An 18922-nucleotide genomic window follows, 5' to 3' on the forward strand; every position below is an offset into this window, starting at 1 on the left:
TGTACTCTCTTTTTGCAAATAAAGATGCACTGATTAGTAAGCTGCACTAGCTTCCAAAAACCCATTTGTCTGCATTATGTGATACCTATTGTTAATGCAAGAATTACCCAAGGATGATAATATGCCTTTTTTTCAAACAGTGCCAGCATCATTTCCCTTGTTCCATGCCTTCACATGCAAGCTTCAACCTATCACTCACAATATGCCTTGCACTCTTATCTAAAAAATATTACTCAAAGTCGCTATAATTGGATTTTGATAAGAGAGATAAGAAAGTTATTTGGTATATTTTCTAAGAAACATATTTCATCATTCCACATGAATTAAAGAATATAGAATATCTTTGATGAAAGCAGAATCATGAGGGGAATATTTTGTTTACCACCAAGTAGTTTCCTAAACAGGACCAAATTGTACCTGCAATGTACAAAGACTTAGGGCTCCTTTAGCAAAGCCGTGGTAAGGATTCCCCCACGGCAAATACATCGAAGCCCATTCACTTCCTATGGGAAGTGAATGGGCACATTTGCCGTGGGAGAATCGCCACCACAGTTTTCAAAAACAACTCTGGGAAGAAGGAAGCAAAATAGTCCAATAACACACACACACACACACACACACAAATATATATGTATGTGTGTGTGTTATTGGAATATATATATATGTGTGTGTGTGTTTATGTAATATATATATATATATATATATATATATATAAATAGTCCAATAACACACACACACACACACACATTTATATGTATATGTATGTGTGTGTGTTATTGGGGCTCATAATTAAAAAAAAACATCTAAAAAGTGGCCTAAATGGGTACTTGGACGATCAAAAAGCCTGATGTTGTCGGGGGGGGGGGGGGGGGGGGGGAGGGAGAGGGGGAATTGGATTCTGTAACCAGTGTTATTTTTGACAGACACCGGTTACAGAATCCAGCTTTTAGGCTCCTCCTTCGCCTAAAAGCTCTTGTTTTGGGCGTTTGGGAGTTAGGCTTTTTTTTAGGTTGATTATATGTCGTTAGTGTAGACGTAGTGGTGGTCTGGACGTTTACACAGCTGAATGTAGAGGCAGGACGTTATTAAAAAAAACCCTCCTTTTGGACGTTTTTTTTGATAATTGACATTTTCCCTGCTTCTACTTTCAATGTTTAAAGCCTTAGGCCAAATGGGGACTTAGACTTTTTTTTTTATTATGCCCCTCCATATATTTATATGGAGGGGCATAATATATGTATTTATGTAAAATACATATATATATATATATATATATATATATATATATATATATAAATAAATAGTCCAATAACATACACACACACATATATATGTATATCTATATCGATATATATTTATAGTACATGCACACACATATAGTACACACAGAGAGAGCACTATATCATTTAGGATATACCTTTTCATAATTTGTAAAGCCTCCCATTACTGCAGGATCTACAATGCCATTTAGTAGCATAGAAAGAGGATTAATTGGTAGATTTGGATCACTCAAATGTTGCTGAACCATATTATTGATCTTTTCGTTTGTCAACTGCATTGTTTCTATTGCATTTTCCAGTGGGCTGATTTCAATCTAAAAGAAAACAAAAGGTAAGATATGAGTTGGCATTTCCTTGTACTCTAAGTAATTAACATAAATGTCAGAAAGTATAGTAGCATTTCTGTTTAGCAATGACTTGCATAATATGCCTAGTAACAGCAATCATTTAAAGTCTGATTAATCAAGATTTTTTTTAAAAAAAATAGGAACAGAATAGAAGAAACTCTTAGTGAATCAGGACCTCAATCAAACTTTGCCACATGTTACTATTTACTGTTCTGTACAAAACCTAGTCCTCATGACACACCCAGCCAGTAAGGTTATCAGAATACCCACAATGAACATGTCCGAGATAAATCTTGCATACAGTGGAGAGAGTACATAGAAGGATGTCTGAGCAGAAAGAAATTGCAGGGGTAAGAAAAAATAAACAAAGAGACATTTAGGCCTCCTTTTACGAAACTGCGATAGCGGTTTCTAGTGCGGGGAGCCGCGCTGAATGGTCCACGCTGCTCCCGACGCCATTCAGCGCAGCTCTCTGCACTAGAAACTGCTATCGCAGTTTCATAAAAGAAGGGGTTAGTTTATATATTTTGTGATGTCTATTTCTTTAATCCATCAATAGTGACCCATTCCGATTGGTACCCAGTCAATAACCATTTCAAAATAAGGATCACAGAAAACCTTATATGTTAAAAAATAGTTCAATATGTGCCCAGGTGCCATGTTATAAAATTATAGTGTGTGTGTGTGTTGTAAGAGGTATATGCCATCCATAAACAAATGCTTTTAGGATTTCTTTTACTTTTTCTTGTATGTCTCTGTTGTTCTGGACTAAGCTGCGGTGAGGGGTTTGTTAATTCTTGAGAAATACTGACCCAATGGTTCAGGTTTTTAAATATACCCAAGATGTTACCATTTCTATCATCCATGTCAAATTTGGTGACAAGGAGGCTTGTTTTACACAGAATGTTGAGACTGGAATTCAGACATCCAAGTTATGACGTGTGCAAATCAAGCTGAATGCGGAGCCTTTTGTAAGAGTGCTAAAGTGAGGAGAGAAGAAAAGTTTCACACTACATATTTTCATCTTTTATTGTTTGTGAAGATAGCAATTGTTCTGATTTTGTATCACTCAGAAAGCATTTTACTTTTATTATATAGCCACTTGAACTCATTTTGTTGAGCGAGGACAGCATATGGTGAGTGCAAGTGCAAGGACCAGCTGCCACATGAAGCATCCAGTGAACGTAGAGCATTACAATACATCTTTCTTTTCCCGTGCCCCTCAAGGACCCAGAAGGTAAAGAGAGTGATATCCTCCTTCACACACATATATAACTGTTGGCCCACTGGATTCAGCCTACAGAGGTTCCGTGTTTCCCCGAAAATAAGACAGTGTCATATTAATTTGGGGTCCAAAAAATGCACTATGGCTTACTTTTGGGGATGTCTTATTTTTTTCATGTCCAACAATTATCTCTGCCTTCCTCTCCTCCACCCTAATTCTTCCTCTTTCCTCCCCCCCTATGTGCAGCATCTTTTCCCCCTGTGCAGCCGACCCTCCCACCTTGAGATTGACATACCTCCGCACCGAGGTCTCCTAAAGCAGCAGGGGTGGAGGTTGCTGAATCGACAATTCCAATTTTTTCAGCAAATCAGGCAGCAGGGATGAAGTCATGGAGTGTTGGGGGCTTCAGGAGTCGATCTTAACTAGGGCTTATTTTTGGGGTAGGGCTTATATTAGGAGCATCTTTAAAAATCATGCTAGGGCTTATTTTTGGGATAGGTCTTATTTTCGGGGAAATAAGCTACCAGCAAAGAATTGGTTAAGAATAAATGAAAGAAATATATCCATAACTGAATAAACCAGGACCACTCCTTCATTTCTTTAACATCTCATTCACGTGAGACCCATCCCAATGAGAAACATACTATGCTTACATATACTAGCACAAATATATGAAACAGCCTCCCAACAACCAGCAGATCTGAACTGAACCACCTCACTTTCTGAAAGTAACTATAGACTTATTTCTTCAAAACCATATCTGCCACAGAAAACTGACCCAGACCACAAAACACTCTTGACACTGCATACTCCATCATCCACATGACTTTGGACTATATATAAGTTACCTAAACCTTCTACCTCGCACCTATCTTTTAACGAGACTAGTTTATCTCTTTTTGTATAGTACCATCTCTCAAACTGCTTGGTAATGTGTTTCCAGTAGTATCCTTGTATCTCTTTAAATTGCATTGTAAGTCGCCTTGAACCTAATTAGACATAGCGTGACTCTTAAATCCCAGAGTAGATGAGATCGCTGCCCCAAAATGCAATCCCAGAGAATGTAAAAACTATTGTCATCAAAGAGGGGTAGAGGGAAGTCTCATCAGATTTACCTGCCGTCCTTATTTATGGTTGGTAAGGGTTACCACAGTACTGGCAACCATTTTCAATCCCCTTCTTGGTACTTTACATTTTATAATTAGGATTTAGCTCATGACTATTCAATAATAGTTCAAGGTGAGTTACATTCAAGTACAGCAGGTAGTGAGTGTATTAAGGCCCTGCCAGCCTCATCAGAAAAAGATTCATAGGGTGTCCCGCACCTCAGCTGCTTCAGTCATGAAGCTGGCCCCTACCAACCACCTTTACATAGGCCATGGGCAGATTCATGCCAGTGATCAAAATTAAAGGCTCGAAGTCTTGATGCCAATGCACAAAGCCTCTAAGTCTCTGGAATGGCAAATCTTAAGACAACACTGCTTCTCAATAACCTATACCTCCCTATTAGAGGGAAACAATTCAAAATACGTTGTTTGTCAAAGACATGTAAGGAAAACAAACAAAGCCAGTATGTCTAAATCTATATTACAAGTCAAAGGGTGAAAAAGACCTTAGTCACCCCTAAGTGCCCTGGGATACTCATGAATTTTACCCCGATCCTCAGCGGCACCACTTGGAGCTCAAAACAATCTCATTGCTCCAAGCTTTACGTGTCATATCGTCACTGGATCGTTTATGTTATACTATTTATAATTTTATAATTTTACTTCACTTTTATATATTCTATATTCATATTTTAAACTATTCAGCTTTTGAAATAATTTAAAGCATATCACTTAGCTTAGTCATGTGGTCTTTGGCAGGGGATTAACACCCTGCCAAAGACCACATGACTAAGCTAAGTGATATGCTTTAAATTATTTCAAAAGCTGAATAGTTTAAAATATGAATATAGAATATATAAAAGCGAAGTAAAATTTGTAAAATTATAAAATTATAAATAGTATAACATAAACGATCCAGTGACGATATGACACGTAAAGCTTGGAGCAATGAGATTGTTTTGAGCTCCAAGTGGTGCCGCTGAGGATCGGGGTAAAATTCTTGAGTATTCCAGGGCACTTAGGGGTGACTAAGGTCTGTTTCACCCTTTGACTTGGTTTATACTGATTCTATACCCTTGGTGAAAAGTTAAGTCAGTGCCACTATAGAATTAAATCTATATTACAGTCATTTTTATAGTCTTTTCACCTAAATGAACATGTTTCATCACAAGAAAATTACACAGCACAAACCAAGAAAATCAATATTTTCTATGTTTACTAATACATTTACATTATTCAATATTTTTGCCTTTACTACTATAAACACAAGCATAATTAATTCTCCTCTGTAGCCTTCTCTAACCTTTTCATAGTCAATGAACAGAAACATTTCCTATGGAAATCAAACAATTACAGCGGATCATAAATACATTAAAAAGCCTATATGCATGGGATATCATACCAGTTTTAAATGCACGGACAAGTTATTTTCAATAATCTCCTTAAAATGTAACAAGTTATATCAATAATCTCCTATCTTCTCTTACCATAGAAATAGATTTGACTTCAAACCATCTCAAAATTCCAGGCAACTTATATGCTATTGAGTAAGTGGTCCTTTCAATCCACATATTCTGTAAATATAATTTAAGAAAGCATGTTACAACAGGGACACCAGCATATCAAACGTTTTTGTTTTTTTTTAATTTAGCATGCATTTAGAACTGTATGGTAGTGTTAGAAAAACAGCAACAAGAGAAAAGCTCTTTGCAGTAAATAACTTATACACCAAGGATGTTGTGGTTGACAGTGTGTGAGATATGTCACGGATAAAGACTTTTTGCTCACAGCTATGCCCCATGGAGAGACATCTGTCTTTTGATGGACAGGTTATATTATTTCAGTGGACTGTGCACTGCCACATGGAGACCTGGGCTAGATTCACCAGAGCCCATTTCCTTCCAGTTTGTTAGAAGTGAAAACTACAGGCCAAATTATGCCAAGGCACAAAGTCTAATTTAGGTGGCCAACCTCTGACCACCAATAGATATTAGTCAATCTTCACTGAGCCTAGGTGCACATTTTTTGCTACATTGAGAGGGGCAAGTGTGTGTTTATGGCGAGAAAAGAAAATGTAAGCATGTAGATTGTATTTTCAAATCTACAAATAACTTTCCAGCAGCATTCTGCCATCAGAGTAAACAAGTGCTTAGCATGGATTGTAACATTTAATTCCAAGGTACTCACACATTTTTGCTTTGAGAATTAGGAAAAGCTCACAGGTAAGTTAAAAAAAAAGATCATTTATTCTAGCACAGATTAGAAGCTAGCTTATCTCACATTGTGTTTTGGTTGTGAAATACAAATTACGGTAATTTTGAATCCTTCCAAATTGGAAGAATTGTAGATCCCGCATGACAAAGCCCAACTACCATTTCATCCACTCCTATATCTTTGAAAGATACTTTGCTACTTCTCTTGGCATTATCTTTGATAGTTTCCTGTTACTCAATTCTCACATCACCCAATTGATTTAGATATATTTTCTTGCTTCTCACAAAATCTGTTCTTTGAGACCTCTACTGGATGACAAGGCTCTGAAAACCATAGTTCATGCTTTGGTTTTACCTTGCTTATTTTAATTCTTTGCCATCAGGTGCTCATTAGAACACCTTTAGTGAACCAAAATATGGCTCCTTTGTTAATCTAAAATGTATGCAAGTTTGACTTCTACAAATGCACTGGCTCCTCATCTCTTATAGGATACAGTTTAAGGTTCTAGTTTTCACTCACAAGGCATACTACACGGTTCCCCTTCATATCTCTCCTCTCTGATATCAACCATCTAGATTGCTGCATTCCACTAATACAACTTGGTTATTCCTTCATTCACCAAGCTTCATCTAGACAGCTAGTTGTTTAGCTCCAGCCCTCTGGAACCTGTTGCGGTAGATATTAGTTCTAAACCCTCACTTACAAGATTAAAAGTGGCTTTTAAAACCTGACTTTTTTTTTTAATGTGCCGATTCATATTTTATCTAATTTTCTTTTCCTGACTTATCTGACTATGGTCCCAGGACTGACCTTCCCTTTCTTTCATGTTCTGTTATTATGACCTTGGATACTTGTTGTTCTATGTGACTTTTAGAAGAGAATCAATAGGTTTTATTGTTTGCGGATGTCAGGCAGTCTATCTATATGTTCTGTATCTTTTATATATTGTACCCTGCCCTGATGGTTTTCTTAATGTGCGGGCTGTAGGTCTGACACACAAATACATAAAAAGGTCTTTGTCTCTAATATCCCCTTTTATTAAACTGCGCTAGCAGTTTTTAGCACGGGGAGCCATGCTGAATGCCCCGTGCTGCTCCTGACGCTCATACAGTTCCTATGAGCGTCTGGAGCAGCGTGAGGCAATCAGCATGGCTCCCGGCACTAAAAACTGCTAGCGCAGTTTCATAAAAGGAGGCCTATGCTTATAGGCAGCAATTTTCAAATGTAAAACTATTTTTGTTACTTTTTTTCAAGGTCAAGTTATACGATAAAAGAATCCAAGTATCTGAAAACAAAACAAAACACAGAAAAAAGAAAGACATATTTACAGCAAATTCATTGTCTGGGTCTTTTTCTCCTTTTCGCACAGGTCTTGAATACTGGAACCGAAGGACCTCGTTCACTCTGTAGAAACTGCAAAGAAGAAAAATTATTTTTTTACTTAAAACAGATTACAAAGCCTAGCAAATTCTACTCTGAAAATCTCCGATGCTTTGTGTCTTTAATCGGATATACACAGAACTCTATACTTTCCATGGAGTTCTTCAAAGTTGTGCAGTTTAAAACCCTTTCAGGACCATAAGGATCGTAGGCCAATTTTTGTGGTTTTGACGACATTTTTATGGTAAAAAGGGCTTGCAGATGCCAAAAAATTGATTTTTTTTGTGAAATATCATTATTTTTATTTTTTTTAAAATCAAACTTCTGGCTTATGGACAGTGTGGCAAGTGAATCTTCTCGTCAATCTGGCAACGACGCTAATGAATGAATGTCGGAACCAGTTTGTTTACATAAAGGCAGTATCATATGGAATCCGTACATATCAAATTTAGAACTGTAGACTATCCCAATCAAAATTTATAGGATTTTAAAGTTATGGGACAAATATGTCCCTTGGTTCTGAAAGGGTTAATGCTTTAGGAAATATTTAAAAATTGTGGGCCCAAGGGATATCTATGCTTGTTCATAATGGGAAATCCCTTTGTCTCACTGCTAAGGCATTATATGCCTTCCACCTCCATGCACTGTGTAGTCTTCTAGCTCTGCGAAATCCGGCCTCTGTGTTACTCTGGCTATTAGCTCTATTATTGAGCAATCAATGACGATAACAAACAGACAAAATGAGAAAGACTGCCATCTGTCATGGTCACAATCATAAGCCATAACAATTGCCACTGCTGGGTCAGACCAGTGGAGTAATGTGCCCAGTAGTCACATGCTTTTTGCTACATCTACATCAGGTACTGGAAGCAAATACACACAAAAAAACATGGTTAGGTAGATTAAAATCAAAAAGTAAAACAAAGAAAAACTGCAGACAAGCGTACAAGATGCAGGCTTTGTTTATTATATCAATTATAAAATGTGGTAACATTGACCGCATTTTATAATTGATACCGAAAGTCTGATCCGGAGATGGCAGTTCTTATGTTGCCACCTTTTGACAAACCAAGGGACCTGACACGGTCCGTGTTTCGGTTAACACGCCTTCATCAGGGGTCCTAACGAATAAAAATAAAGATGGCTTAAAATATAAAGATAACTAAAGATATGTCTATGCAAATTTTGAAATGTATATACACACTTGAAAAGTAAAGTGCTCAAAAAATATATATAAAATGGTGATGATAGGGAAAAGATGGAAGAAGAAATGATGTAAGTGCAGGATGGTGCACATGTATATAATGTGGATGATAAAAATACTAAATAAAAACAGTGAAGTGGTGAAGAGAACTACCAAGTATCTACTATAATAAAATGCTAAGCGCGCATGCGCACTCTTACCTGCGTGTTCCCTGATCTGTATGTCCGTGGCAGGTAAGAGTACGCATGCGTGGTTAGGGTTCTATTCTAGGAAATATGACCACTGGCAGGTAACACGCTGCGAATCCCCCCCCCCCCAGCGCCGACCCTACCCGGCACATCCGAAACCCCCGTTGACCCTCCCACTGCGAGACAAACACAAACCTCCCAGCTCCAGCATCCGAGGCACAGTAAACATGCTGCTTTGCGTCCTTCTACTGGCCTGATTTCCTCTGCCGCATCCCTGATGATATCATTAGAGATGCGGCAGAGGAAATTAGGGCAGTAGAAGGTAGCGAAGCAGTGTGTTTACTGTGTCTCAGACGCTGCTGGAGCCGGGAGGTTTGTCGGCCGTCTAGCGGTGGGAGGATCGGATGGGAGGGTCAGTGGGGTCGGCTGCACGGTGGCGGCAGTGGCGGGGGGGGGGGGGTTAAATGGAAACATGCTGCTCAGGGGGATGGGAGGGAGGCAGGCAGGTTGGCATCGGGGGGGGGGACAAAGTCTGGAAAATAGTGATGGGGACATAGAAAGGAGGCACTGGGGGCTCTATGGACATAGAAAGGGGCACTAAGCAGGACAGAGGCACTGGGGGCACTAAGGACATGGGAATGTGGCACTGGGGGCACTAAGGACACAGTACGCAGGCACTGGGGCACTAAGGACACAGTACGCAGGCACTGGGGCACTAAGGACACAGGATGGAGGCACTGGGGGCACTAAGGACATGGGAAGGAGGCACTGGGGCACTAAGGACATGGGAAGCAGGCACTGGGGGCATTAAGGACATAGGAAGGGGTACTAAGGACATGGGAAGGAGGCACTAGGGACACTAAGGACATAGAAAGGGACACTAAGGACATAGAAAGAGGCACTGAGGGCACTAAGGACATAGGAGGCACTGAGGGCACTAAGGACATAGGAAGGGGCACTAAGGACATAGGAAGGAGGCAGTGAGGGCACTAAGGACATAGGGAGAGACACAGACAGAAAAAATGACAGACAGACAGGCAGCGTCCAAGGAGAGAGAGACAAAGAAAACCCCCCCAGACAGACAGACATCTACTCTAGCACCCGTTAATGTAACGGGCTTAAACACTAATATATGAATATTTGTCTTTTATTTTTCTAGTTTATTTTTGTTTGCAGTTTATTTTGATACCTTGCCAACCTGGGTAGGTCCTAATGATTTTGTTCTCACTGTATATATTGCATGTTCTCTGTCTTGGGCCTCATTCATTATCACTATCATTAACACTACATATACTTGCACCTTAATTTATTCTGTTGTTATATACTTGGTAGTTCTCTTCACCACTTCACTGTTTTAATTTAGTATTTTTATCAACCACATCACATACATGTGCACCATACTGCACTTACATCATTTCCTCTTCCATCTTTTCCCTATCATCACCATTTTATATATATATTTTGATCTTTTCTGCCAATTCGCTTCAATAGTAATTTCTCTCCTGGGGTTGATGGATTGAGTTTTGAAAGATGGGAAACAAGGGGCATTCATTATGTGTTTCAATTAGTAGATGATGATGGGAGAATTAAGTCCTTCCTTCAGTTACAGGAGGAATTTGATCTACCGCCCACTGATTATTTTGCATATATGCAAATTCAACATTACCTTAATTCTTTACCCTCTGGTTCCCTTATGGCTCCTTGTCAGGAGTTGCTGTCTATGGCCTTTGCTATTGGTTCCCAACTCCCTGTTCCTCTTAAATTTCACCATCGTCATTTGAAGGTTGAGTCCCCCTTGTTTGACCATTCTAGATTGAGGAATGCATGGGCATGTGATCTTGCTATAAACCTATCTGAAGAAGTGATTTTGCAAGCTGTTCGCAGGTTGCCTACCTATTGTAAATAAACTACTTTTTGGGAACAACATTATAAGCTTGTCCTTCGCTTGTACATTTCTCCTAAGAGGGCTTACCTCTCTGGGCTCCAGGAGTCAGCTGCCTGCCCGCGATGTCAGACTTCTGAGGCAGGTCTGGAACACATGTTTTGGACTATTACTTCTTTCTGGGATGCAATTTTTCACTTTGTGGAGCGCATTTGGACTATTACTATTCGCCGATCCCCCCTTAGTTTTATTTGGAGCTGTTCCCCACTATTCCCCCCCGTATCAGGGGGGCTGCTGCCTTTCTCAAGTGGACAGTTCTTCTTGCCTTGAAATGTATCCTTCTTAAATGGCTTGACTAGGATGCTCCGGACTACTCTCTATGGCGATGCCGGATGATTACTCTTCTGATGTGGGAACGCCGAGATGTGTTGGACTTTTCCTCTTTCCCAGGGCGCTCTTTTCAGCGTACTTGGGAACCTTTTAGGAATATCCTGACACGTGTGGCACGTAGCCGCTTGCTTAATTGTTAAGGTTTTTCTATTGCTGTGTTTCATTTATGTATGCATTTTCCCCCTTTTCTATTGTAATACAGTTTCTATTGAGCTTGTATTTGGAAAGAGGACCGGGGTGGGGTGGGCGGGGGAACTTTTGGGGGGGTTCGGTAGTTGGATGTTGTAGGATTTTTCATATACCTTGAGCTTGTTTTGCTGCCTTGTGTGCCTATTTCTGTTTTTTCTATTGAGCTCAATAAAATATATTTGAACATATATATATTTTTGAACACTTGACTTTTCCAGTATGCATACATTTCTATATTTGCGTAGACATATCTTTAGTCATCTTTATATTTTTAGTTATCTGTATTTTTATTCATTAGGACCCCTGATGAAGGTGTGTTAACCGAAACACGGACCAAGTCGGATCCCTTGGTTTGTCAAAAGGTGGTAGCATTGACCGCATTTTATAATTGATACAATAAACCTAGCCTACATCTTGTACGCTTGTCTGCAGTTTTTCTTTGTGCTGTTTCTACCTCTCTGCAGATTTTGTTGGATCCCCTTTTTTGTTTTTTATTAAAATCAAAATGCCAGGAAAAAAACAAATCAATTGGACTGCAAAATGACCAAGGGGTAAAAGGGGCGCTAAGGGAAAACAAGGCCCTAGTGGAGAGTTTAAATAAATTATTTGCTTCGCTCTTCATCAAGGAAGGTGTGCGGGATATACCGGTATCAGAAATGGTAATCAGTGCTGATGAATCAGAGAAACAAATCTCTGCAATACAGAAAGACATAATGGGTGAATTTGACAAACTGAACAGTAGCAAATCGCTGCAACTCAAAAAAGATACAGCTGAATTAAAAGGGCACAGAGAAAGGCAACGGAAATGATAAAGGGGATGGAATGACTTCCCTTTAAGGAAAGGCTAAAGAGGGCTCTTCAGCTTAGAGCACAGATGGCTGATTGGAGACATGAATAGAGATCTATAAAATAATGAGTGGAATGGAACACAGAAAGTAGAACACTATGGAGTCCAAAGCACCTTTAATAAAGCATTAAACAGTCCAAATAATAACAAGTGATTCTCTGGGAGCAATTTGTCATTATTGGGACTGTTTTATGCTTTATTAAAGGTGCTTTGGACTCCATAATGTTCCACTTTGTTTATTCATTTATTGACTTCCCGTGGAACTCTTTTTGCTCCTTTTGTTTGAATTGAACAGGTAGACATGAATTGCTTGTTTGTTCTTTCCAAAAGTACAATGACTAGGGGGCACCCAATCAAGTTAGTAAGTAGTACATTTAAAATAAATTGGAGAAAATATTTCTTCACTCAACAAATGATTAAATCTGGAATTTGCTGCTGTTAGCGTAGCAGGATTTCAAAAACTTTCAGACAAGCCCCTAGCCTAAAAATCCATAAACAGTTATTATAACAGACCTGAGGAAAATACAGTGTTTATTCCTGGTATAAACAGAATTGAATCTATTACTCTTTTGGGACCTGGATTGGGCACTATTGGAAAAGGATTGATGACCTCTGTCTTTTCCCAGTACAGCAATGCTTATGTACTTAACTTATACAATTCATTACTTAACTAACATTTTTAGTGACCAGAAGGCAGAGGTTACCACTTTTCTGTATATACTGTACAGCAGGGCTGCCCAAGTCCGGTCCTCGAGATCTACTGGCAGGCCAGGTTTTCTGGATATCCACAATTAACATGCATGAAAGAGATTTGCATACCAAGAAGGCAGTGCAGGCAAATCTCTCTCATGCATATTCATTGCGGATATCCAGAAAACCTGGCCTGCCAGTAGATCTCGAGGACCGGACTTGGGCAGCCCTGCTGTACAGTACTTCTGATTTACTGAGCAATAAAAAAACAAGAGATTATATAGTTCTGTCCCAACACTTGATTTCCTTTCAATCAGGCAAAGTCATCAAATAGAAGTAAAAGTGTGCGATTAGTTTCATCAAAAGGAGATTTGTTTTTATCAAGAGTACACCAGAATGATGGAAACTATTAAATGGGAAACATACTTTGCAGTCCAACTTATCTAGCACTAATATTTTGGTGTGAATCTGCAACTGGAGCTCTCGTTCATCTTCCGGGGACATGTACCGTACTTGTCTCTGCTAGAGAAGCTCTTGCCTTTCTTTCTGCAACATATTTTTTTTGTGATGAGGGAGCATTAACATTAAAAAACATTTTTTTTTACACTACAGTAGAATTCAATGTTCATACTTGTTTTCTTTCACACTACAGGAGGCATAAAAAAATGACATTTGACAAATTATTCTTGGTCCGTTACTCCCATCAATTCTTTAATTCTCCAAACATAGAAAACCTTTTTTCTTTGGATACATTTTCTCTTATACATCATTATTTAGGCTTTGGGATGCCCTCTCTCAAATATGTGGTTTTACAAATGCTATTTCTAAATTCAAGAACCAAATCTTCTAAATTATTTTGAAAATATGTCAACTAATGTTTGCTGCAATCTAATTGATATAAGTTTAACTGCATATAAGTGAAAAGAAATCAGCATCATCCTTTGTGTCACACTTTTCCATCAACAGAGCTCTAAGTGTTAGAAATGAATTACATCGAGTAATGAACTTAAAAGAAATGGCATCTGTAGTGCAGGGATGTGATTTAGAAGGCACTTGAGTATACTATATCAAAGTATACAACAGAAAAACAACATAAGAATAAGGGTCTCTTACTAACAATTAATGCCGTGAATATGCATTCTTTGCTGCAGGATCCACCATATAAACTGGACCCTGTAGGAAATAACATGCACTAACAGAAATAGTGCATGCTAATTGCATACTAATCTGTATGTTGCTTTGTGGTATTTGATATGAAAGGAGGTAGTGCAAATCTGGAAATAAATGACTCACAGTATGTTTATTATGATGTTAGTTATAAAGAACAAAGTTAGCTTGTAAGAGCTCCCTGAAACATGCTAACATCTTGGTCTCTTTGGCATAGCCAGCTTGCATTAGCTAGAGATTTGAATGCGGGAATGTTGTGCTCCAGTGGTAAAGGTCTCTATTAACAGAATTCAAGGCTTAGGACTAGATGCATTAAAGATACTGACTGGATCGCTGTTGGCCAGCAGCCATTGATGCACTATCAAGTTTGCATGCAAATGATTTGCAAGGAGGTGCAAATCATTTGCATGCAAACACGACCGGTCAATTGCTCAGTGAGTGCAGAACCCTAACAGCAGTGACAGGGAAAGCAGCCTCCTGCCACTGCTATTAGGACTTCTTCTTTTTTTTTAATGGCACAGATGTTGCGTGTGTGTTACACATGCACAATCTGTCCCATTAACAAAAAAGAAAAAAAAACCATCCGAGCCATGCCCCCCCCCATGCCAGTCCTCCCCCCGAACCCCTCAAAAAATGGCAGGAGGGATGCCCTCTCCCTCCTAAAACTCCCCCATACCCTTTAAAAAAGTTGGAAGCAGGAAGCCCGCTCTGAGGCTTCTGTTTCAGGCCGCCAATCCTAAACGACAGGCCTTGGGGGGTCCAAAGGCCCTGACTGGTTCAGTCGCCTAAGGCCCCTCCCAAGGAGAGGGGCCTTAGGTGTCTGAGTCAAACAGGGCTTACTTAGGAACTTCCCTCTCTATCCAGGATCCTGAGGTAGGAGCCTAAAGCCCTGATTCTTCCCTCAGGATCCTGGGGTGACCCATCAAAACTACGCCAGTCTTTGGTGCGTTGACAATCCCACAGCGACATTTGCTTAGAAGCATAGAAACATAGAATATGACAGCAGAAAAGGGCCACGGCCCATCAAGTCTGCCCACTCTAATGACTCTCTCCCCTAAGTTCTTCCTTGAAGTGATTCCACATTCTTATCCCATTTTTTCTTAAAATCTAGCACGCTGCTGGCCTCAATTACCTGCAGTGGAAGATCATTCCAATGATTAATCACCCTTTCGGTGAAGAAATACTTCCTGGTGTCGCTATGAAATCTCCCACCCCTGATTTTCAACGGGTGCCCTCTTGTTGTCGCTTTTAAGCCTTTCTGTTACGCTCCCGTTGGGTGGGGGGGTGTTGTGGGGGACTACACTGAAAACTCCCGAACAGTGAAAACGGAAGCACGAGGACTTGTAAATATAGTCGAGGGGTTCCCCCCCCCCACCCTTCACAGCATTGACAGAAAGGATTAAAAGTGGTGGCTGACATATGTCCTGCGCACAAATGTCACCGCATGATTGTCTGCAAGCCAAAGACCAGTGCGCTTTTGACGGTGTACCGTATCCTGGATACAGTGTCACTTTTTGTGAGGTTACAGCTGTCTTTCTGTGGAATTTTAGATTTCATTGGTGGTTTGTTTTTATCACTTGAGATTTCTGATGCGGGCACTATAGCTGAAGCATGGGCCATGTCGAGTCCATGATTTGAAATTATTATCCACCATATTTATATGACTTTGTTCGAGGCTGTTTGCACATATTTTAATTTGCTACCAATAAAGAAGGATTTTGAATATCAGGCACACTCTGCTCCCTTTCTTATGCTAATATTGCCATTACCAAAAATTACTTGGGGAGCCCTCACCACCACACCCATTCTGTAGGAAGTAAGGGCTCATGCACGGTAATGTGGCTGTGCTGATTCACCCTCTCATGTCCACTCTCTATCCCAAAAATGCACAAAATATCAAATTAATGGAATCAGAAATCAAACTACCACTATGCAAGTGTTTATGTCACACTTAGTTCCTCGGAATGCATTCTGAGGAACTAAGTGTGACATGAACACTTGCATAGTGGTGGTTTGGTTTCTGATTCCACTCTCTATCCCGACATGCCCCCTTCGAGAAAAAAAAGAAAAATGTTTTAGTGCATGCTGCAGTAAACCCTTTTAAAGCTATGGAAAGCATGCTCTAGTGCGTACCACAGCTTAGTAAAGAAGTCTTTAATTAGGCTTAATTGAAGCAGATATAGAGAAGTTTTCAGGAGGCAAAAGGATAACCAGTTTATCAGATTAGCAACTGTCCAGTAATGAAAGTTTCCAACTTTATGGCCTACTCCTAGTCAAAGTTAGTTCAAATTCATAAGAATATCCAAGTTTATTAAAATATCATATAACACACCAATGACAATGTCCCTGGAATTAAAAAAAAAATCTAGTGACTGGGATTTGCAGAATGTCAAGGGAAAACAAATTCTTCAACTCATGGTAGCAAAATCTTCAGCCAAAACTGGTGTAATCATCTAAACTCTTCCAGAGTCTGAATGCTGCATTTCACCTGATCACCATGAAACCAGTTCTCAGGCCAAAATGTTAGTAGTAGAAGGCTTCTGTGTTAAAATTCTGATGGAAGGATGCACTATGATGCTCCTTATGGATTGAACCACAAACATATTTTTATTTCAGTAGATGAACAGTTAGAACATATCAGCACTTGTAGGAGAAGGATAAAGAAAGCGGCATTGTGATACCAGGGTACAAATTGCATCATAACAGTAAAATGGATCAAATTAGTGGAGTGGCTCTACTGTACTGTATATGTTAAAGTGCATTAAATTAAACAGGATAAAAGTTTGACAGGAAACAAAATGAAGGGCGGTAACTTTATGGATAGAAAGTCCATGGCTTCAATGTTCTGTTAGAATGTTGTGCTAAGTTTTAGCATCCAGCCTTTCAACCCAAGCATTAACACAGTAACTTAGTATATGATGGCCGATGAATACCCTCATAGTCCATCAAGTCTGCCCAATAAGACAGCCAGAGACACATCTGCCACTTCTGATTAAGACAGAAAAACAGAGAGCAAATGCACTTAGGGGTATATAGTCAATGCCCCATGGATCACACTTTAATAATAATAATAACAGTTTATATACCGCAGGACCGTGAAGTTCCATGTGGTTTACAATGGTTAAAAGATGTTACAAATTAATTAGAATTAACAAGGTTAGAAGCTAGTTATTAACATCGCTAGAGATCAGTTATTGTGGAGTAGGATTGAACAGGTTAGTTGCCTAAATACTTCAGGAACAGATATGTTTTTAGGTGTTTCCTAAATTCTCCATAAGTACCGTATTTTCGCGGCTATAACGCGCGCGTTATACGCGTTTTTACCTACCGCGCATACCCCTCGCGCGTTATATGCCTGAGCGCGGTATACAAAAGTTTTTAAACATAGTTCCCACCCCGCCCGACGCCCGATTCACCCCCCCAGCAGGACCGCTCGCACCCCCACCCCGAACGACCGCTCGCACGCGCTCCCACCCGCACCCGCATCCACGATCGGAGCAAGAGGGAGCCCAAGCCCTCTTGCCCAGCCGACTCCCCGACGTCCGATACATCCCCCCCCCGGCAGGACCACTCGCACCCCCACCCCGAAGGACCGCCGACTTCCCGACAATATCGGGCCAGAAGGGAGCCCAAACCCTCCTGGCCACGGCGACCCCCTAACCCCACCCCGCACTACATTACGGGCAGGAGGGATCCCCGGCCCTCCTGCCCTCGACGCAAACCCCCCCCCCCCCCCAACGACCGCCCCCCCCCAAGAACCTCCGACCGCCCCCCCCAGCCGACCCGCGACCCCCCTGGCCGACCCCCACGACCCCCCCACCCCCCTTCCCCGTACCTTTGGTAGTTGGCCGGACAGACGGGAGCCAAACCCGCCTGTCCGGCAGGCAGCCAACGAAGGAATGAGGCCGGATTGGCCCATCCGTCCTAAAGCTCCGCCTACTGGTGGGGCCTAAGGCGCGTGGGCCAATCAGAATAGGCCCTGGAGCCTTAGGTCCCACCTGGGGGCGCGGCCTGAGGCACATGGGCCCAACCCGACCATGTGTCTCAAGCCGCGCCCCCAGGTGGGACCTAAGGCTCCAGGGCCTATTCTGATTGGCCCACGCGCCTTAGGCCCCACCAGTAGGCGGAGCTTTAGGACGGATGGGCCAATCCGGCCTCATTCCTTCGTTGGCTGCCTGCCGGACAGGCGGGTTTGGCTCCCGTCTGTCCGGCCAACTACCAAAGGTACGGGGAAGGGGGGTGGGGGGGTCGGCCAGGGGGGTCGCGGGTCGGCTGGGGGGGCGGTCGGAGGTTCTTGGGGGGGCGGTCGTTGGGGGGGAGGGGGGTTTGCGTCAAGGGCAGGAGGGCCTGGGATCCCTCCTGCCCGTAATGTAGTGCGGGGTGGGGTTAGGGGGTCGCCGTGGCCAGGAGGGTTTGGGCTCCCTCCTGGCCCGATATTGTTGGGGAGTCGGCGGTCCTTCGGGGTGAGGGTGCGAGTGGTCCTGCCGGGGGGGGGGGATGTATCGGACGTCGGGGGGGGCATCAGGCTTTCAGGATGGGGACAGACCTTCAAGGGGGGACAGGACTTCAAGGGAGGACAGTGCACGGAAAGTCAGGGCGGGCGAAAGGAGCGTCGGGCATCATGCGCGGTATACCCGTGAGCGCGGTATACAAAAGTTTTTGTACATGTCATCGTGATTTCTGCGCGCTATACCCGTGTGCGCGTTTTACACGGGTGCGCGTTATATCCGCGAAAATACGGTAGTAGGCGTGAGCAATTGTTCCAGATCTTTGCCCCATAATGCCGCTTGATGTGAAAGAAGATGTTGATGGT

General features: G+C 41.5%; 1 protein-coding gene across 2 annotated transcripts in view; it reads right to left on the bottom strand.

Moving 5' to 3' along the window:
- The window catches only part of DOCK1 (dedicator of cytokinesis 1), a 926077-nt gene that overhangs the window by 80012 nt on the left and 827143 nt on the right, over positions 1–18922 (bottom strand). For both annotated transcript variants that reach the window (XM_033940914.1, XM_033940915.1), the window contains exons 43-45: positions 7501–7585; positions 5446–5532; positions 1418–1594 (exon numbers count right to left, since the gene is read on the bottom strand). In XM_033940914.1, coding sequence (XP_033796805.1) covers positions 1418–1594; positions 5446–5532; positions 7501–7585 — 349 coding nt within the window. The remainder of the gene's footprint in view (positions 1–1417; positions 1595–5445; positions 5533–7500; positions 7586–18922) is intronic.

Source organism: Geotrypetes seraphini, chromosome 4 (assembly GCF_902459505.1).
Source record: "Geotrypetes seraphini chromosome 4, aGeoSer1.1, whole genome shotgun sequence".
NCBI classification, from domain to species: Eukaryota; Metazoa; Chordata; class Amphibia; order Gymnophiona; family Dermophiidae; genus Geotrypetes; species Geotrypetes seraphini.